The sequence below is a fragment of the Chaetodon trifascialis genome, chromosome 7 (genome assembly GCF_039877785.1).
Source record: "Chaetodon trifascialis isolate fChaTrf1 chromosome 7, fChaTrf1.hap1, whole genome shotgun sequence".
NCBI classification, from domain to species: Eukaryota; Metazoa; Chordata; class Actinopteri; order Chaetodontiformes; family Chaetodontidae; genus Chaetodon; species Chaetodon trifascialis.
In genome coordinates, this window is record NC_092062.1 from 7,286,307 (window position 1) to 7,308,731 (window position 22,425).

General features: G+C 43.6%; 1 protein-coding gene across 1 annotated transcript in view; it reads right to left on the minus strand.

Annotated features, from left to right (window-relative positions):
* The window catches only part of LOC139333438 (intermembrane lipid transfer protein VPS13B-like), a 319,141-nt gene that overhangs the window by 67,582 nt on the left and 229,134 nt on the right, over positions 1–22,425 (minus strand). Inside the window, exons 35-38 of the mRNA XM_070965843.1 lie at positions 17,988–18,329; positions 16,993–17,407; positions 16,597–16,734; positions 9,819–10,214 (exon numbers count right to left, since the gene is read on the minus strand). Of these exons, the coding sequence (XP_070821944.1) occupies positions 9,819–10,214; positions 16,597–16,734; positions 16,993–17,407; positions 17,988–18,329 (1,291 nt within the window). The remainder of the gene's footprint in view (positions 1–9,818; positions 10,215–16,596; positions 16,735–16,992; positions 17,408–17,987; positions 18,330–22,425) is intronic.

The window sequence follows — 22,425 nt, forward strand, 5'->3', positions numbered from 1 at the left end:
CCCCTTCTACTAGCTGTTGACATGGGAGGGCTAATCTGGTCAGTTAAAGCTGCAGCAGCAGCAGCCCATTTGGAAAGCAGCCCTAGATGACTAATAATGCCCTGAGAAGCGGCTCTTTAAAGATGCCTTTTAACTCTATTAATTCTCACTCCAGTCTGCTTGGCTGGATGTCTGGAAAAGTAAAAGAAAGCAGCGGCACACCTGCTTCAGTTTCTAACTATAAGTTATGTGTGATCGTTCCTGTTATTTGTCTGACCTTTAAAATTTCACCACACATTCACACACTATGCCAATCAAAACCGCGATGATGTCATAGTGATGAGCAATGATGTCATAGTGATGAGCAGGTTTTTGTTAACACTGTAGCAAGCACTGAATTGCAATTGAAAACATGACAAAGACTCATCAACTTTGATTTCAAACAAGTTGGGACAGGAGAAACAAAAGCGTGAGAACACCTGTTTGGATCATTCCACAGGTAAACAGGTTGATCGGTAACAGGTGATAGTATCATGATTGGGTATGAAAGGGGCATCCTGGAAAGGCTCAGTCGATCACAAGCAATGATGGAGTGAGTTCACCACTCTGTGAACACATGGACCCAGGAACACTTTGTAAAAACAGTTTGTTTGCAAATGATTGCGTTCTGTATTTATTGACCTTTTACACAGCGTCCCATTTCTATGAAACTACTTATACTTTAGTCCGTTGAGGAAAGATTTTGTGTGCTCTTCAGTGATCCTGGGGGTTCACTTGGGGTAAAGCAAGATAGATGGAAAAGATGGAAAGTGAGTGGGGGAGGAGTTGAGAAATGAGGAGACAAATAGATAAAGACACGGACGGACAGGGAGAGTGTGAGACACAGAACCAGAGGGTGTGAGAGCGAGAGAGAGTTATGATATGACGAAGATATGACACACAAGTGCACTCACATCTTTTCTAAGGAACTAAGGAACATCTTATTCAACATTACAGCCCAATAACACAACAGGGGGGCTCCAATGAAAGAAGGCTTCTCTTGTATAAATCATTCTGGGGGAAATATTATACTGGGATGACTCATTTCTCTCAGGAAATACACTGTTGATACAAGTTGGCAGTTTACCTGCTAATATCTTCTGGTGGTGCAGAGAGAGCTGTTAGAGATTACTTACTGAACTGTGGACATCGGGCTTATTTTCATGGCTAGGATTTATTAGACAGCGCAAGGGAACTCCCAAACTGGCTTATTAAACAGAGAATCTTTGATTCACACACACGTACAAAAGCAGACTCAAGCACGGACACACATATTTACGTACAGGAGAATAAAGCCAAATGCCTGTATATATACATGTGTAAATACAGATACAGCACCACGCACACCCAGGTGAACAAGTGGAAACAAATACACCCACATACTCATTCGCTCACACACACAATGTGCATCAAAGCATTTTCTCCTGTCTCACCATGCGTCATTTATAGCCCAGTTGACCGCAGCATCCTGGTATTTAAGCCAGCAGAAGCAGCCAGTGCTCTTAATAATCACCCTAATTGGGAGTGGTTTTAATGAGGGGGAATCCCTTTCTTTCTTCATCTCTAACTCCATTCTTCCATCCGGGCTGCATGCTCTCTCCATCCCAGCTCTTTCCCTGTGTGACCATGTTACAGTTATGTAGGTTTGTCTCAAGAGATGTGTCAGCCAGACAGCCTGAAGACATTACACTGCTGAGCTGTGAAGTACTGCCATAAGCAGGGAGGAGCAGAGGGAATGCTGAGGGAAAAAAAGGAGGTGGTGGGAAAGTATTGGAGGATGAGGCGGGCGGTACCTGCGTCTGCCGTCATAGAGTATCTAACATGTTTACAGATGATGGGCAAAACCACAAAAACCAAGAGACAATGGGGAAGAGAGAGATTAATCATGGGAAGAAAATAAAGGAGCAGCAGCAACTTTTTAGAGAGTCTAGATCATAGAGACAGTTCATCCAATCAGCACCTCATACAGCTCTGCACCTTACGAGCCAAGCACATAAACACAGATACACATAAGAAAAACAAAGATCTGCCACAGAGATTGGACAGAATAGCATGGGGATGAAGATGTGTTGTGCCACTGCTAACTATGTGGTTGGAAAAGACACTCTCACTCACTCACATACACGCACGCACGCACACACACGCGCGCACACACACACACACACACTTACTAACAAATGCTGGATTACAAGGACAGCTGTTGTTTGGGGGGTATTTAAGGCAGCTCAACTTTATGTATTTTGGGCTTAGAAAACTGGCTCAGATGGAGCTGAATGAAATAGATCCTGGCATATGAAAATTGCAATGACACACACAGACACACACACACATGCACAGGCACATGCACAGACACACTTTTATAGTTGAAGTGAACACATTTTCATAAGAACATGGATAGCAAATTATGTGATTATTTGATGGGTGAGTATTTTTTCATGTTTTCAACACCAGCAGTTAGCCTTAAGTAATGGTACAGACAGGAGTGTCCTCACTACAAATTAAAAACAAACAGACACAGAGTAATCCCTTCAAACAACTTCAGCATTTTCCTTAGGCATGTCTGACATCTATCAGCTCCTCAGTACCAACCTACAGACACCATTCAGCCACAAACTTCAGAGCACAAGCACAGTCTAAACTTATACCCAGGCTGTGAGACAGCACCAACTAGAGGCTGGAAAATTGTTCCCTTATTGAGGAGCATCTTCTCCAAAAACAAATTCATAGACAAATAGGAAAGAAACATGCACATGTAAAAATATTTTTTAGAAACTGGCAAAATCTAGAAAAATCTATACACTTACAAAGGGCTTGTATAAGATCAGATAGAGGGGATCAGCACAGTCCAGGAGGTTTGGTCCACGAGTGAGTGAGCTGAAATAATAGAATCACTATACGTGGTCATACAAACAGATCTGCACACGCAAACCTACACCTGCTTATATCTCACAGTAGACCTGCCAGTAAACCAGTGCACACAAGCATGGCCGCCGCTAACGTACAACCTATGACACTGAAGGAACAAAGTGGGTGGTGGAGAATAGGGTGGATGGAAATCTTCCTAAAGTGAAATACATTTCTGGCAAATGCTTGGGTAAGATTAGATAAGATCGGAGACATTGATTTACTGTGTCGGTTTCTCCCTGGCAGCCGTTATCTGACCACTGCCTGGCTGATTTATACCCCAGGACGCACTGGTATCAATTAGAGGAAACCTAAAGGAGTCATTACCTAACTAGCAGAGGCCCCTGAAGACTGTCTGGGATGGTAAGAGTAATAGAAGTAATATACTGTCACTCACCACAGAAATACACTATTCACTCACCACAAGACCACTATAGGACACTAGAGGAAACTGGTTTCATAGCTGGGGACACTGTCAGCCAAAATGGCACAACGCAGGGAGCTGTGCGTCATCTAAGCCGCTACACGGTTAGTGAGGGGTGTTGATGAGTTACACATGGGTTCAATGACAGTTGCAACACATAAGCAAATTACGTATGGTCGATATGCATTCATTTTTTGACATTCAACTCTAATTGTGACCTCTTCATAGGAAGATGTGTGAGGATAATGCAGCAATTTAAGGAAATCCTATTCTTACCATCAGAATTTTTACTGTGTGCCATTATGTTACCCAACCTGAGCCTGATGCTTCCTGACAAATTATCGGGTTTTAGGTCAAACGTGGACCTTCTCATTTCATACAGCTTCAGGCTCAGTTCAAGTTTGGTTATTTTCAAAGGTAATTTAATAAGAAATTGCCCTCTCTCTTGCTCTCTGGCTGCTCCCATGGTCTGTGTATGCGTGATTACATGCTGCAAGTAGGCCATGCAGTGCCCAGCAGGAAGAGAGAAAGGAACAGAACAACTAGTTCAATGTTATGCCTTACATTAGCCAGGCAAACTAACAGGCAGTAATGGATAAAATAAAGCATGATGTTGCTAAAGGGAAGCTTCTTCAACTCCTTACTGATTCACGACAAGCTTTTATTTAACTTCTATAGCATGATAACATCTAAGGACAAATGATACAATTGTCCTTGCACATAGTTTTGTTCTAAATTCTGCAAAGGCACACTAAGGCACATGGTTTGGCTGTAATTTGTATAATGTTTTCATTGCTGAACATGGATCTCTGTATTGTTTTGTAAGCCACTTGGGCTAGTAGGTCAATATTATACTGTAGCTGTTTGTGAAGAAGCTGAAGTATTCATATACTGCTGGGACAATGTAGGTTCAGGTCTACAATCTGCAACAAAGAGCTGGGCTCAGTTGGATTGGGTCTTACAGAAGTGGTTACGAGGTGGGTTCAGGTCTGTTTCATGCCTCCATTGACCTACAGCTACTGTTGTACCAAGATATACACCATACACATGCTAGGAATTAGAGAAACAAGTAGAATTTTGGACAAATGCTCCTTTGAAACTCAGTTTGAAGATCACATCCTGAATGGTTACTGTGAGCTACTTCTACCTACACGATGTAGGCAACAAGCTAGGAGTTAGCTTACCGTCTTTGTTTAAATCAAGCAGCCTGTTTGGTTGCTGTTGAGAGTTTGAAGAAAGGTTTGAATACCTGCCTAGTCTTTCTACTTGTATAAAGAAATTTTCTAAGCAAAAATGCTAGACACATTCTTCTAAATTGTGAGGATTTGCTGCTCTTCTTTGTTTTCTATGACAGCACATTGAACATATTCCTGTTTTTGGAGTGATAGTTGGACACAGTAAGCAATGTGGTAAAGTCTGTCAAAGGAAGCTGTGATGGAACTTTTCCACTATATCCTGACACTAAACAATTAATTGAGAAAAACACTGTCAGATCTAGTTAACAGAATCGTTACTTGCATGCCTGAGACGTACCCCTGCTCTGATGTGAAGTTGAGAGCCACCACTGTTCCACAAAATATGAGCGTTCAACATTTAACAATGGCTACTGTTCCAAAAAGACAAAACAAACCCTTCTTTATGTTTGTCTCTGGTGGTGGACCACAACAATCTTACACTTGATGTGTCTGGCCAACTCAGTGCAACACCTGTACATCTTCATCTTGACCCAGCAGTCATGTGTGTCAACAATTCCTTTCTTTTTCCCCTCATGTCTTCTCTGTGATATAGTTCTATTATTAATGCATTGAAAACAATTTATGAGTTGGGTTAACATGTATTTCCAGATATAAATCTCTTTAAAAGTTTGGCCTTGCTTAGCTCTCCTTCTCCCTGACTATTGAAACAGAAATAATATGATAAATGGAAAAGAGTGGCTTTCTTTCAGCAGAGTAAACAAACTGACATGACCGTAATTCAACGATTGGCCAGGGAAACAAAATAAAACTTGGGGGGAAAAAAACGAAGAAACATAAATAAATAATGGGTAGCTTTCACTTTGTTCCACAAACAGAAGTTTTCCTTTACAAGCGTGCTGGAGTAAATCACCGTGAAGAAGCAGGGGGTCCACAGAGGCAAAGGACCGAGAAGTAAGCTTCGTGTGTGTGTGTATGTTGTTGTATGCATAAGGAAAAGTTTGCCCTGGTAACAGGGTCTGTCGATACGTACGTGTGTGTGTTCTTAGGCAATCGGGGGCACTCTATGGGCAGTCTGACAAAGAGCTGAGAGATTAGGGAGGGTCTTGTTTCATGGACCTTAAGACATATGTTCTCTCTCTCTTGCCCGCCTCCCTCCTTTCTTTCATTGAACTATAAATGCCCCCCTACCTTGGGGAGTGGTGAGCCGTGGACGCAGGGAGGAATGTGGGGCTTCCACTTGCTTTTCATTAACACAGGATCTGGTAACACACCTCACTGTCAACCTAATCCCCTCTCTCTCCGTCTTGTCCCCTGGCAGAGGGGGGTTGCCGTGACCAGGTACAGAACCCCAGATGTTCTATGGATGAGGGGGGAGGATGACAGGGTCTTCACCCCATCGCAGCTATGGACGTATGCTGATGAAGACAGGGTGGGGTGGGGTGGGGTGGGTGTAATGGCATATAGTGAAGAGACCCCTGTTAATGTAGCAGTCTGCCTGTCTTCTGCTTTTCCCCCTCTGTCCTCTATCATATCTCCCTTCTTTCTCTACCTCTCCTTCTGCTTCCTTTCTGCCTTCATCCAACTTTTTGACTCACCTTTTTTCCTCATCTGCCCAACGTCAACTCATGAACTTACTTCCTATATCCACCGTTCTGCTCAATTTGCATTTTTCTCTTTGTCTAATCACATTTCATTGTCCTCCTTTACGTCTCCATATTTTCACTCTCTCTACCTCTCTGTCTCCATCGCCTTCCTGCTTGCCTTCGTTCACAACTCTTCCCTCCCCTCTTCCTCCCTCTCCTGTTTCTCCTTGCGCACTGGCATCATCTCGAGGTCTGCTCAGGATGTGGTCCATCAATCTCAGCCTGCCACTGAAGACCAGCAGAGCAACAACAGCAGCAACAGTAGTGCTACACACTGTAGCGGTAGTAATACTACATTCTCCTGCCTTACATCTCTCATGTACAGCCTCTCCCAGGGGGGTCATTCCCGCTGACTTATTGTGGCAGCTCAAACGCTCAACCTAACAGAGCGGGAATCCTAACCTTTATCTTCTTAAAAATTCCAAGGTATCCATTTTCGGAGGCACAGAGTGGACTGGAGAGGCCGGAGTGCTGAGTGATGGAGGCAGTGCAGCTAAGGCTAAAAGTCGGCAGATACGTCTATTGTCACCAGCGATCAGTCAGCGTAATTGGAGACAGTTTGTCTCCTTTCGATCGCAACAAATCTGGAAACACTATGTGAAGAAGCCCTCAGGGAAAACAGCAGTGTGTGTTATGACAAAGATCTATGCTAGAGTTATCAAGAGGAAAAAAAAGGGACAACTGGGTGAGACAAGCATGTTATTCAGTAGGATAACTTATGACATTTGCTTTAAAATACCTTTTCCTGTGCAAAAAGGATCCTCTTTGTGGGCGTTTGGTGTCATGTAAACTTTGCAATCCTCCACTGGCAGCATTTACAGGTGTTTCTCCACATGAGGTTTCAACATGCTCGCAGAGATGAGGCAAAGAGATGAAATATCAGGGCCTAAAATGAGATCTACACAGAGGATCTTTCTCTCAGGTATTTCAGAGAGCACTCAAATATGATATACGAGGAGCCAAACGAAACTTCTGCTGCACATGATGACAGCATTAGTTTTATGGCAGTTATTATAATGTCTTGTTCAGAACAGACATACACGCTGTTATGTTTTTTGAGCCCTAACAACAAACAGTATTTCAAAGAGTTTGGAGCCAAACTGGGGATGAATGATCCAATGGATGTCAATAAACACCAGTGGTCCTGATCCCGACATTTTTTATTTTCGTTCAGTCAAACTGTAATGTCTTGAGAGCAGTGGTGGCTCTGTTTCAAGGTGCTGGTAACTGTGGAACAAACAATATCCATGAAAAGACAGTGCACTGCACACTAATCTCTATTTCCTGTGTTTACTGTAAACAAATTAAAGAACTACTATTAACAAATCCCTTTTGAAACGTAGTACTATATGCAAAGGCAGAGCAATCACTATAAATAGAAGAGTCATTGAAAGCGAAGTGAGTGGGAGGGGGTTAGCTTTCATACTAGTTCAACTGTCTCTAAACGCCATTTCTTTTTCCATTGCACTGAACACGCAGTTTCAACTGTGTTTATCAAAGTCAACACATCAAAGATGGATGAAAGCTGAAAAGCTGGTGAAAATCAGAGCAGGGCAGCAGCGCTCAGTGTTGTGTCACTGTGTAGTTATGCAGATTTGAGTAAACAAAGTGCAAATTGTTGGAGGTTTTAATTAACATTTTCGACAATCATTTTATCTGAAGTAACCCAATATAACAACATCTGTCAAACAGATGCAGGCACTTAGGGAGCCCAGCTTCAGCTCTGTCCTTGTCCCTATGCAAACCCCAGTCAACAGGGGACGCGTTGCTCAGCGGTACCGAGGTACAAACCATCCCCCTGCAAAATTACGAGTCAGGCGTGCTCCTCGTTATCTACTGCATGTGGCATGTCAGCCCTGTCTTTTGTCCTTCTGTTTCCATCTGCTGTCCACTTTGAGGGACGTGCCAGAAAACAGCGCAAACTGAAAAACAAACCAAAAATCCCAGATCATCTGTTACAGCGTGTCGGCTCACACCCAGAGGCACAGAGAAATTGGAAGCTTTTGAATTTACATTAGCATTAGTAGTTCTGATTGTCATAATGGAAACACTGTGATGCCTCCTGGATAATAGTCAGTGTTGATGAGGGCAGGGTTTGGTCCTAACACGAAAACAAACATCTCTCTCTCACACACATTTGTACATAAACGCATGAAAATATCTTTCTCTCTCAGGCCCTAATACACACATACCAATGCAATCAAATACACACAGTCTCACAACAACTTCAGATCCAAGACTAACAGAAACATCTCACTTTACAGTTTACTGACAAACCTTGTTTTTGGCAGATGAGGGCTTTGCTAGCATGTGTAAAAAACAGCAATATTCCAAATAATACTGGGAGCAATGCTGGTATTTGGTTCCCAGCGTTTCCCACTGTGAGTGAATGACAGTGTCAGTTGGTCCAAAAAGGCTGAAACATTGCATATTTTTCAACAAACAAGGGTGGAAAGTGGAAAGTTTGACTAAGTGCTATGAAGCAAGATATCGATCACTACCGTATTAGAATGGACTAGTTTTGTCTTCTCTTTACACAACCTGCTGTTTAATTTAACACATTCGTGAGGGAACATGCTCCAACCTGTCAGTTACATTTTAATCTGAATGAATAACAAATATAAGTGCGTGGTGCTCTGGGTACAGCTCTTTGTTCACATCAATATTTGTTCTGTGACATAATGATATGAAGCAGAACAATTTGTTCTCCACTACATTTTTGTATTGGATATTTGGAGCTCTGTGTAACTGTATTTTATTTTCAAATGGCCTGGATTGGTTCCTGTTGGCTCACAGGGTGAGCTTGGGTACTAGACAAATGACACACCACAAAAAAGCATGTACATTTAGTGTAGTGTATTACTGAGTCTTAAAATTGTGGTTTCTTTAAAAGATGATAAAATCTGCCAAATGGGGTGAAGTCATGACAGTTGTTTCCAATGCAGCTCCACCTGCTTCAGGAATTTCCTTTAAACAAGTGGCAATATCTTGAAATACAGCAGAATAAGATGGATAACATCACTGATTTCATGTTTTTCACTTTCCACATGAAGAAAAAAGATGACTCATTTGAGGTCCTGGCCCTTCTTACTTTGGAGATATACAACACAAGCCATTTCCTGAGCTAGGAGGGGTCTTAGCAGGGGGTCAAAGAACCAAAAAAAGAAAAGGCTTTGACTCAAGTATAAAGCTTCAGAGACCACACGACCAAGAGTTAGCTATACATATGTTATGACACAATGCTTCCAGTTCTACGTTCCCGCTGAACCTCTGATCACAATGGTAAATGGAGGTGACTGCTCCGGTAATACAACAAAATCTTTTTGTTAGCTGGTCATAATTTACAGAAGGTGAACATGGGGTCTCATGGGGTTTGGAGAACTATGACTATAAATACTGGCTGATCCATCAGGGTAACAGCTGCAAAGTATGTTTTCCATTTTGTCACTTCCTTTGCTGTTCAGGCAGTTACAAATTAAATCAGCAAATTACAGAATATGGTTTTATGTTTCTGCACCTGTGATGCGGTGCATCTGTGCTGCTTGAGCTCCCTGTGTCTCTGAACACACGCAGTATGCTCAATGTTATTTTATGGTTTCTGCACAAAGCCAAAGACGTTTGTCTTTTACTCACCTTCTATTCTCGGTCCAGACTTCATGTTCAGACTTCCTGTCATGGCCGACACTGTGACTGTCACACTGGGCCTCACTGGATGAGCCTCTGTCTCCATGACCACTACAATCTGGGCAGTGTGGAGGGAGACCTTGTGGAAGGGCAGCGCCAGGGCTTTGGTGGTGCCGGCTTTACTCAGGGCTGAGGCCTGATGGTGTGCGTCCGAACGAGAAGGAAAGGTCCTGGGAAGTGTCTTCGTGGGGGAGGATTGAGGGGTGGAGGGAGCAGATGGTGGTTTACTGGAGGAATCCCATGTGTGGTTTGGTAGGACCTTCTTCAGGTACATTTTGGCCTGCTCCAGCTTCGCCAGCGTGGGGTTGACTTTCAACGGGCGTGACAGCTCCACATTCAGCTCAGCTGAAGAAACAACAACCGGCGACAGAAGAAGACAAAAGAAAACAACGGTTTTAAAACTGCGCTGTCAGCAAAACTTTACAAACAAAAACTCCCTTTATGGACAGTTTCTAAGCAGTCTCTTAAAATCGGGGAGTATCTTGTCCTCATCCTGACTTATATTTACGAAGTGCTGAGTGAAAAAGCAAACAGGGCAGGAAGTCGAGAGAACAATTCTTTCGGGCAGGTCATAAAAACATGACTTTACTGCTACTTCATGACAGGAGTAAACTGAGTAGTAAAGACAATCTCCCCTGATCTCTTTGGGGTTCTGTGTGTGTTCTATTTGTATTTGTGAATGGCAAATTCGTATTTCATATATCTTTTATGATTAGCAATCATAACACACTGTTTCGTCTTCCTCAGTGTGAAAGCAGTCCCTCTTGAACTATGTTAAACTTAGGACCCAAATTGAATAAATTCACTGTTGGCTCAGGCCCTTGCTCTTTATAACCCACTCTTGTCATTTGGAAACCCACATAAAGTGGACACAATCCATTTGGGGGTTTTAAGAAAAGGCAGGTTTCACCAGTGTCCCAGTGAGCAATATCTGTTGCTATCTAACCCATGGAATACTGCATGGTACCACGTCTCGTAAATCAAACTTCGAACTCTTTCCTCTTCTAATCGCTCAGCTTTGCATGCAAGGACCTGTTAAAGAACAGCTGGGTCCGGTCTCAATCCCTTTCTCCTTGTCTTATACGCACATATACGCACACACACAATTACGGGCTGTCTCATCGTAACATCCTGACGTGACACTGCGGTATAGAAGAAGAGAATCTTTTCTCCATGCCAGCCACATAAACCCAAGACTCCTCGCCTCTCTGCTGCTCTGCCTCTCTCTGGTGCACTGCAGCCATCAAACACTTGACTGGAATTTACAGAGACACATGAATTAACTCAATGCCGTTTTACACCACTTCCATTATCCCATTTTTCCACTTGGTCATGATGATGGGAGAGGGAAGCAGCCGAAAACAAGGGCAGCTGTTTTTCATGGTCTCATCAAGGCACCAGTGTTTGGAGGGTTTTTAAGGGTTTTAGGCCTCCCGTCTGTCTCATTCCCAGGTAGGAGCACTGGATGACATGAGCGGGAGCGCAGCCAAGAGAGGCAGGCAGGCGAACAGACACACACAAACACACACTCTCACACACACATACACACAGACCCTGCCCTCAGGATTCTTTCTCATTTAATCCAGTGGAAGTGAGGCACATGGTCAAATGGAAGGATGGCTGGAGAGAGGAACTGAAGGAAAGATAGGTGGAATTTGCTGTGCAATGTAGCTTATCATTTCCACTTGACTTATCACCAGGAAACTTTCCAGTGGTGGAATAAATAGCCTGTATGCAGCGCTTCATCCAGGTTCTTCTGCTCCCCTCCTCTCTTCTTTCATTTATTCCCTCTGTTTTCATGTTGCCAATTCTTCTGCTTCTTTCTCAGTCCTTTCTATCTTTTACTCTCTCTGCACCACTCAATCTAATCAACCCCTCCCCCCTCTGTAATCACATAAAGCTGTCCCTGATCACCCAGTCAGGGCCAGCGCCGGGGCCTTGCCTGGCTCTCTGTGCAGAAAGACCTGGTCCTCATTATGGACTGTCCCCCCTCCCGAGGTCCCTCTCTTCTCCCACCCTGAAAACCATCCTACCCCAGACACCCAGCTAGTTCTGGTGCGACGGAAAAGGATGAATTACTTGTTTAATCAGAAACTCACCTGGCCAGAGTGAGCAGTGCTATAGATGCAGCTTGCTGTAACGCCAAGGTTTTAATACTTTACCCATAAGTAACTTTTACTTGATCATGAGTAAAATGTCTGATACACAAACCTTGGCCACAGCTTTCCTATAGTCCCTGAAAGCAGAAATGTGAATGGGTGCAGATTCAGATATATACATTATGTAGCGTATAGTTGTTTCACATATTTGGAGGACCTTATCTTGGAAATGGAGTTGTCTTCTATGAACTAAGCTACCACATACAGCTTTTAGCATTCATGCAATCAATTCCTTTCATAACTGAACGAGCTCTTTCAAAAACATTTATATTTGCTGGCCAAAAGTATTTTTACTAGCAATATTTATGATAAATGGGAAAAAAGAATTAAATACAGCATAGAGCTTATTTATTGGTTCAATCAGTGCATGCCATTAAATAACTTGAGATATGCACTGCAGATCGGCTGACTGACACACTTATCACATCTGAATTTATGAACTCCTTAAGCTTTTGAATTGCAGATCAGTTAAAGGAAAATCTGTCAAACGACAGCAGGATAGCGTGTATCTGGATTTTAAATTGTGGGAACTCTGAAAGAACGGTCCACAGAGGACGAAGGAAAGCAAGGGGAACGCAGCATCTGTACAGTTTCCCTCCGGCTTTATCTGGTAACTGATGGAGCACGTTTTATTGCAGTGGCGCCATGTCAAAAGATGAATCTTTTGAAGAACTCTAATAAAATCACGTCACAGAATTATATGGCTTCAAGTCGAGTACATCCGTGTCATTTCCCTAGGTTTGGTTGTCTTCTGGAGCTGATATGGGAGTGTGTGTGAGACTTTACAGTGGTGTTCCATGTGGTTTCACTATCCAGGCAAGGCAGGCATAAAATGAGGAAAGTAAAACCCCACAACAGGAAAAGAAAAAATAAAACAAACTATTTACAAGCCATGACAGACTTATATGTTCTGCAGACTAAGCTGCAAAAACCTATATTTATGGATTAAGATGTAACACGTCACCGTGATAAAGACTTCTCTCAACCAAATACAGTGCTGCACCTTTTAAACAATGTCAAGTGAAGAACTGAGAATACACAGAGGTACAGATGGCCATCTTGATTTAGCACCACTTTCAAATGTGGTTGTTTTGCTTTTGGAGGGCAAGGAAAGGGAGGAAATATTAATTATTGAAAGAAATGTGGTGGCACTTTCATCGCCAGGCAGGGGGAGTCAAAAAAGGGCTTTTCCAGCAGTGGCATTCTCACACATCTTGACTGTTTTTATTGGGAACACCTTGGCTTCAGCTGTGAGTCTAACAGCTATTTTAAGGTTGAGACTGTCAGTGGAAGGCCTGTGCAAGGAGTGAGCATCGGGCCTAGAGGTTGAGAGGTGGTGTTGGTGTTCGCATACCTTTAAAGAACAGGACTTAATGTGAACAGGCTGGGGGGAATCACAGACTGGCCCTTCTCAGGTGTCAGCCTCTATTAGCGCTGGAGAAAGTGGGAGATCAAGGTCTGACAGAGGCACGTACACACACGTATATATCTCTGCAAAGTGGTGGGGGAGATCAAATATGCTTATTACCCAGGTTACTGTGCCTTTTTGGCGAGGTCATGCATGACGCCGTCCCCACTTTGAACCTGGTGTTGGGTGTATGCATGTGTGCAACCACCAAGAACATTGTTTTCATTCCGACCCCGCCTTTGATTTCTCTAGCTGACTTTTACGTTTGACTCTTGACAGCAGAAAGCCTGTGTCAGACACAGGTGGCAATGTGTCCAATTACACAGGGTCCGTATGTGAAGGGTTTGTGTGTACGTCTGTGTTTGTATGGGCCAATCATTTTTTTGAGGGGTATCTGCAGAATCCCACTGTCACAAAAAAAGGCCTCATACCAAGTAAGGCCAGTGACATGCGCCTCAGATGCCATCTGACTCGAATTAGAGTGGTTCTGGACGGTTCGGAGGGGCACAGGCTTGTATACAGTAACTGACAACATTTCTACGAACCCATAGCTTGACGGGAACCAGGGACACAGGAGAGTAATGGTTCCAATTTGTTCTAGCTAATCTATCACCTGTTGCTCCTCTTGTCTCCAAGTGGTAGCAGTTACATCTCTGGACTCACTCAGTGACCCTCTCAAAGACTGGAACTGAGTAGGAAAGACGAGACAGAAAGGGATGGAAAATGTATGTGTGTGTTTGTGTGTTCGCTGGTCAATCAATGAACCCTGCTCACGTTGAAAAAAACAAACCCCTCCCTGGCCGTTTTCGTGTACGTGTTTGCTAGTCAAGCCTTGAACCCTCTTGGTTCTGAAAAATGTGGCTTCCCGTATGTGTCCGCATTAGCAGTGTTTATATATGTGTGTGCGTGTGTGTGTGTGTGTGTGTGTGTGTGTGTGATGAGCGGCTGCTGAGTGAGGGTCAGTGCTGAAACACCATCCAGTTTACAGTACACGTTACAAGTGTTTCCCACTCAGCATCCTTGGGAGGGCAGCTTTGATTGGTCTTGCAGAATAAATGCTGCTGAAATTGCGAGCATATTGCTGTAAACACACAGCAAGACGTGGCCTCACGGCAGTCTGCTCTCCGTTTGCGCCTCGTTGAAATAAATCAAACGTGAAACATTGTCGAATCAAAGTAAGGGCCGCCAGACATGGTACGTACACAGCACACACACATAGCGACAGACAGTTATAAAGACTTGCACATGCAAATAAACCATCTGTGAAAACACCAGGGGATGGATAAATAAAATGCTGGATGCAATTTCTCTTCCTAGTCCTGTCTTCATCTGTCTATCATCGATCCCTCCTTTATTCTTCCTCCTACTCCTTTTTGTTTGCTTAAGTTTAGACTAGTGAGCGTTAGTGCACTGATTCTCCTGCTCTTCCTCAGCGTCTTCCTTTGCTGCCCTGTCCCTGATGGGGAAAATGATCTCCACCAGGGAGTCATCTAACCAAACAACACACAGTTGAAAATGTGTGTGTGTGACTGTGTGGGTGAAGGAGAACCAGTAGCATGTGTGGTCAATTCTCGATATTTCCAGCACAGCCTGACCTGGGGCAACCTCACAGTGAGCCTGGATCCTGTCTGAGTCATTTGGGAAGGTGTTGTTTATATGTGTGTGTATGTAAGAAGAATGAATGTGAGTGATTATGATTGAAGTTATCCTACAAGGATAGCTCTGCTCTTTACTAGTTCAAGGGAAACACCTGACTGTAATTGCACAGCGTCGACATCTGCGCTTCAACTAAACACTAGAATCAGATGTAACCACAGCATAATGTAATTATCTTTAGAGATAAAACAGGCAGTAACTCTGTATAGTGAGACAGTGAAACATCCTGGTCACAAATTACATTCATTTGTAAAATCAGCACTGTAATTTCTAATAGATAAATAAACCAAGTGAACCTACATCTCTCTAAATATTGATTTAATCTTTGGAAAACGGAAGTGATACTGCATCAACTGTTCTTCCTTCTTGCTACTCTCCAAAGGGAGATCAGAGGTCAGTATATACTCTCTATGCTGAGGGTTGGACTCTTTACTCACAATACAAGCTTGCATCTCTTGAATATAGAAAGGAGTCATATTTACCATACAAGCCCAAAACCTGTCTGAAATTCTGATTCATTCATGGCTCATGGAAAGGTCATGCTTGCTGTAATTGGACTGCTGGCGTCATTTGGAATGAGCGGTGGACGGACACTGGTGGTGTGCGGCTGCTGTGGTGCACAGACAGCTGCATTGTTTTGTGTTATGTGATTCCAGGTGGACAGAGTAGCTGAGGGCTTTCCACTGACAGCAGGAAGGGATGCGTGTGGGAGCGAGGGGGCTTTACGCTTCCCCGAACCATCATCTATAACACCTACAGTTCATGCTGGAGCATTTTTTTTTGTATACATGCACAGTATGTGTTCGTGATTGTATGCATGTGGAAGAAAGACAGACTATATGTCAAAGTATGTCCATAGTTGGGTGCCTCTGTGTGTGTGTGCGTGTGTGTGTGTATGTGTGTGCAGAATCTGTCCCGCTGGGTTCAGGGAGCTGAACTATGAAGGATGTCCTGCGCCTACACACGCTCTCCATGAAACTCTCATCGGAATAACAAGCTTGCACACACTCACACACTCAAAAGCCCACTCACACTCTTATTCATTGCTCTTCTATTTGGGTAGGATGTCAGGCACACCCTTAGGTCAACAACCTTAGATTAAAGCTCATATGGATATCATATCAGTCTAAAAATAGACAACCAAACCCTGTGAAAGGCAAATCCACGGGAGCCTGATGTTACACACACATTAAAATCCACAGGAGCTTGTAATCTGCTGCTCAAAGAGAGTAACATAAGCAATATCACCGGCCTACATCTGCAATGTCATTTAGACGGCTCATCACCTGCACACACAGCAGAAGAGCAGTGTGTCTGTTCAGTGTGTCTAAGTGTGTGTGTTCTTCTTGCTGCATCACAGCCGTGGACATTTCCACTGCAATGGGATTAAATGCGGAACGGATGCTTTAAAATAGTAAATGAGCATGTCAGCTTGAGTGCACACAAGCTGCATATGTTGAACAGTGTGTTTGTGTGTGTTTGTGTGTGTGGGCATGATCCCCACCTGGCCCATTGAGGAAATCTTTGATCTGGAGGCTGAGCAGAGGAGGAGGGATGCCCGTTTTATTGTCCACCTCTCCTGCTACTGTCTGCAGCCAGAACACATTGTAGTCCAGACACTCTGGCAGAGTCTTTCCTGGGTCTGGATGAAGATGAAAAGATTAAGAAGGAGAAAAAGGGCATGGAGAGAGCAGGACAGACAAAAAAACATAGATCGAACATGAAGGGATTTTATATTTACTTGCTTGTCAGTCTTCTTTTGTGGGTATAATGGGTAGCTACTGTACTTTAAATAGGCTCTATATCTTCATCACAAGGTCCAAATCCCATTCTTTACTCTAACAGGATCCATTCACCTCTTCCTCACACACACCTAACCAGACTCCTCTCCTTTTCTCACCTAGACACTTGTAGTCAGAAGTTACTCCTCTTAAGGCCACGTCGAACACAGACAGCTCCATCCTCTGCTTACGGTGGTGGCAGCTGAGCAGAGCAGAGGGCTGCATCACCTGGAGGTACAGGAGGGGTTCCAGCACCTGGTCCCCAGCCCCTCGTCTCCCTGGCTGCCTCACTATGGTCACACCCAGGGCTTGGCGGGCTGAGGAGCGACTGGGAGTTGGCAGGCCGTCCAGGGACAGCAAGCTTCCCCTCAGCAGCGGGGAGGCTGGCTGGGAGGTGTTGCTGTTGAGGATGTCCTCGGCGGTCAGGCCAGCAAGGGAGCCCTGAGCAGCTGGAGCTGGGTCTGGAGTTGGGGACGCAGTGGCTGGAGGAGACTCAGACAGGATTTCAGGCTGGTTTAGGGCACTCTTTCCCACCTAAAGTAGATGCAGACAGGCCATTTGGTTCTGTGTCAACATTAATTCACTTATTTGAAGCACTGAGTCAATATGATGCTGGAAACATTACTAAGGACTACTGGTCCATCATCTTGCCAGCATTGTGTGGTTTGTACAGATCCTGCTGAGCCTGCCCATATACATAGAATTATTGTTTGGAGGAATTGGCTGTTAATATGGCTGCTCGCTATAGATGTGAGCAAATACATTCAAACAAGCTTCACAGTTCGAAATGCCTGTGATAACGAGATGTTTTGTTTTCTATTGCTGAGCTGGTGCCCAAAAGTCTTTCACTTTCATATCTGCCTACATCAAATGACCCTTACTATGAATTTGGACTGTATGAAATGACTTTCATCAAGCACATAAAGTTATTCCAAATAAAAAGCTGATTTGAACACTTTGGAATATTAATCCTTTGCCCTTAAATACCAATACAATCCTCACATAAATGACATCCTGCAATGGTGTATGGCATAAATAATTACACACACATGGACAACTGACAAATCCAGGAATTGACTCATGAGAGTTTCCATGTCACAGGATTTCAGTTTACCTTATCCCCGGGCTCCTTCTTCTCGGGTGTGCTGGGGGTGTCCGACGATGAGGGAAGAGCCTTTGGGGGACTGGAGCACGCATAAGTCATGACTGACAGCCTACTAGCAGTGAGAAAGATGTCGAAAGGGATGAAGCTGAGGTTTTTGGTGATGGTGGACTTGTGGGAGGGCCTAGCAATGCAATGGTGGCTGGCCCCACTCTGCTGCTCTATTTGGACGATGCGAATGCGAGCGCTATCGCTGCCGAAGCCGCTGTCCTGCCCAGTCCCGCTGTGACGAGATGAGGAGTCAACACCTGCCACTGGGTCTCGACAGCCACGCTTCTGCTCGCATCGACGGACCTGCACAGACAAGCAGTGAGAGGTAAGGCTGTGTTCAGTGGATCATTTATCAGAGCATTAAGTGGCATATACACAACACCAGCGTTCTGTTTTGATGTCTGTTTTTAACTAAATGATAGTTGAACAGTGAGGATATGATGTAAGCCACACTCTCAGACAGCAGTCACTAACTGACCTCGGGAAAAGACTTTTCAATGGCCGAAAATGAACAAAAGTCTCTATATAATGTTATTTGGCTTTATTAAATTTGTTTTGTTTAAATCAATGACAGCCAACAGAAAATTCATGATTTACACATACAGCATGGCACCCCTCAACTAACCATAAAAACCATTAATATCATCCCCAAATACATGGAAATATAGCATCAAAGCCCCATACACACACACACACACACACACACACACACACACACACACACACACACACACACACACACACACACACACACACACACACATTAAAGGACAGCTGCTACCTGCGTAACTACACAAACACCTCTAAACATGTGCAACAGCTTGATAAATGTGATGAACATGAGAATTCAATTTGCATTAAAACAAACTGCTTTATCTCAAACCAAACCAAGATGCTGTGTTAGAATTGCCAAGATGGATCATAAAATGGATGAGAACATGTTTTTTTTTTTTTTTTTTGCAAAGTTTGTTTCTTGTTTGGATCCTGACTTAACAAGAGGACACAAACCAAATAACTTGCTTGATTGAAACCATGGACAAATTGACCAAAGAAAGAGAGCATCGTATAGCCACAGAGACATTAAAGGCATGCTTTGGGACTTTTTCTGTGGTCTTAAAATCATTTTGCACTTCTTGCAATATTGGAAATGTCTTTGAAAACGGGCCTCACCCCAGCAAATCGAATTGTTTCGTGCAGTGACTGTGGTATTGTGTATAAAGCAGTCGAGATTTTATGCTTGGCTCCAACTAACGGATGTCGGGAGAGTTCCAGCCGTTGTGGCAATAAAAAGCTTTCAGTGACAGATGATATAAATCAATGTGAGTAGGTTGCTGGGTTTCAAGCGACAATGAAAACAGGCATCTTTATTCTGCTACCAAAGCATGCCATCTTCAAGACTATAAAGAAGCCGCCACTGGCTCCCCTGGGACAGGAACGAGACAAACATAAAAAACTAAATGCTACCTACCAAATAATAAATTACTGGACATGTTTATAGAGAACTGACACGTGTGGGTAAAAGAAAGCTGGAATAAACAGAAGCGTTTACTTTTCAAAAAATTTCCCAAGCGCATGAAAAATATTTTGTAGATGTTGAGAAAAAACACTTAAAGCCAACCCCACAAAAGCTCTCTCCTTTCTCCCATCCAGCGCAGCTGAGACCGTCAGAGAGACACAAGTAATTATATAGAAAAGAGAAGGCACAGTGGGCACATGTAAACACGCAAAGCCGTTTCAGTTCAACCGCTGCATCACATCAATTAAACACTTTTAATTATAGCCGCAGGCTTATCAGGTGCATCGTGAAGAGACTTGGCTCTATTAATCACATTTCCAGTAACATGCCCAACACTGTTAACCCATTATTGCGGCCTTTCCCTCATGTTTCTCATCCGTGTTAACGGGCACAGTGTCGGCTTCAATTAGTTCCTGCTGTCCTTTGAGACATGATTATGATGCATTGAAAAATAAAGGAGACATACAGTACACAAAGAGATTTTTCAGCAGACCCAAGGTATGTCCCATCCTATCCCACCCTCGCCTGTTCCTGCAACCTGCACATGGTTGCTATTACAGCATGTACTCTCAGCTGCCCCCTTCTCTCTACATTGCTCCCTCCCACCCACTCCATGAGAATTTTAAATGTATATTATTGCTGTGGCGGAGATAGTGTTTCAAGACCTCCAGGCAAATACTAAACCCACTGGCAGCACATTAGACAGAATACTTGACTTATTAGATATTTCCTATTCTAAACAGTGTCATCAAAGGCTAAGAACAAGAGCCATATAAAACGCCGCGGCATGCCTGCCCGCCTGCCTGTTCTGTTCGTCCAGGCTCATGTGTGGGGCTTCCATAGGATCGGCCCTGCCAGATCCCGCTCCTTTCCCTGGCCTAATGAGGACAGGATGTGTGCACTTCTTTTCTGTAGAAATGTAAGATTTTCCAAGCAATGGGGAGGGGAGAGAAGGCAGAAAAGGGCCTGGACCTGTCTCCATGTGTGTTGTGTTAAGCTGGTGAAACTTGTATTGAGGTAAGGAGGTATTTGAAAAGGTATTTAGCAAAGGCAAAACGTCCACTCCAAGGAGAGCCCCACGTTGGAAGGGACAAATAAGCTGCACAGCAGCTGGGAAAGAGCAAGAGCCAGGAGAAACTGCCAGATACTCTTTACGCTTCTCTGTCTCTATTCCTAAGCTTAGGCTGTACACATGCATTTACAATTAGAGCAAATACCCCGTCTTCTCTTCAAGCACCACTACTAAGAGAGTGCCCCCTAAGCAAATTCTTGGTCTATATTTAGATGTGCTTACAAGTGGAATAATGGATAATGGGGAACACAATTGGGGGCTTGGAGGAAAAGAGACAATGAGAAAACATACCACAGCACACAGTTGTTCATATAGTTTGAATCAATGCATGCAATGAGTGCATTCACAATCATGCGCACATAAACACACATGAAGTCAGCTGGTTTGATCTCAGCTATGGTTTTAAAGCACATACACGGATTCCTTCCTGTGTTTCGAAGGCTTAGTTAAATCCCCTTTGTGCTTACTCACTGAAAAAGAGAACAGGTATACACAGAAAACATAAACCTATAGCTCTGTAGTCTATGCGTTTTAACCTTTCGCCAATTTATTCATTGACAGAGGGCAATAAATCCAGAATACAAACATGCAGTGTAGCTGCAGGCCTGGTCCCAGCTGAAATCCCCTTTTCCAACCATTACTTTCTATTATATTATATAATAGCTGCACTGAAGCGCTGTTTCCAGATCCCAATGCAATCTTTCTCTGGACTTAGTTGATCATGATCATGAACGTGCGACTGCACACACATACACACAACACCCCCCCTCCCCCCGCCCCCATCGGCCAATCATGAGGTCATCGCCTCAGAGTCTCTAGGCAGAACATTCTGGAAAATGGAGGATAATCCCCAAAGTGTGAAACCATGAGTCTCCCAAGTGCCAATCATATCAGAGTGCATCTGTACGACTTCTGACCCTCATTTCTGTCAGTGTAACTCAGAACAGCTTGGCTAGAGGAAGGCTAATATGCGGAAGCAAATGTCACATCATCCAAATGCCACCCGTTTACAGTGTTGGCTGGCTAGTCAAATATGACAACATAACTTTTACATCTGAATACCACATATGCAGTTGATTGTTTCCAGATGAATGAAAAGTAGGTTGCAATTCAGGTTCAGAGATCAGGGGATATGAAAATCTGGATGTTTTAAGATGGTAGAGAAGTCCATGGTAGTCGACAGGAAAGAATATAATAAATAAAGTCAAAGTAACAAAGGTGGCTATTATTTCTTTCAAAAGGGTCCGTTTTACAGGCACATATCCTCACTGAAGTCTGAATCCAGTCAAACCATATCATAAAAGCTTCAAGCTGCCCGAAAAAGGCAGCAAAAAAAGCAAAGAAATACACATAAATATCAGTTCACTGTATTTCAAGGATGACACAAAAGACTTGAGAGCAAAAGTAAGATGTTAAAAATATAAGTGTGCTACTGGCCTGCAGGCAGTAAGGCCTATAAATGAGCTGAAAGTACAAAATGCTGCTAAAAACACATGGCAGAACCAAAGTTCATGACAGGAGAGCATCGATGGTAAATAGTTAAAAGTCTGATGGTGATATAATCAAAGTCCTGGTGAGCGGAAAGGATGGCTGAGTGACATCACTCGGAAGTGACAACAGTGCTAATTATGGGCGAAGGTCAAGGCAGCTGCATAAAAAGAAGTTGAACATCAGTGCTGAGTGAAAAAGGTCAGCAACTTGACATCATTAGAGAATTACAGGACAGTTCAAAGAAAATCTTGAAGTGTGTGAGGGACAGAGCTGTCACAGAGAGCCAGAAACTGATTACAGACGAAATGTTTGTCATTTAC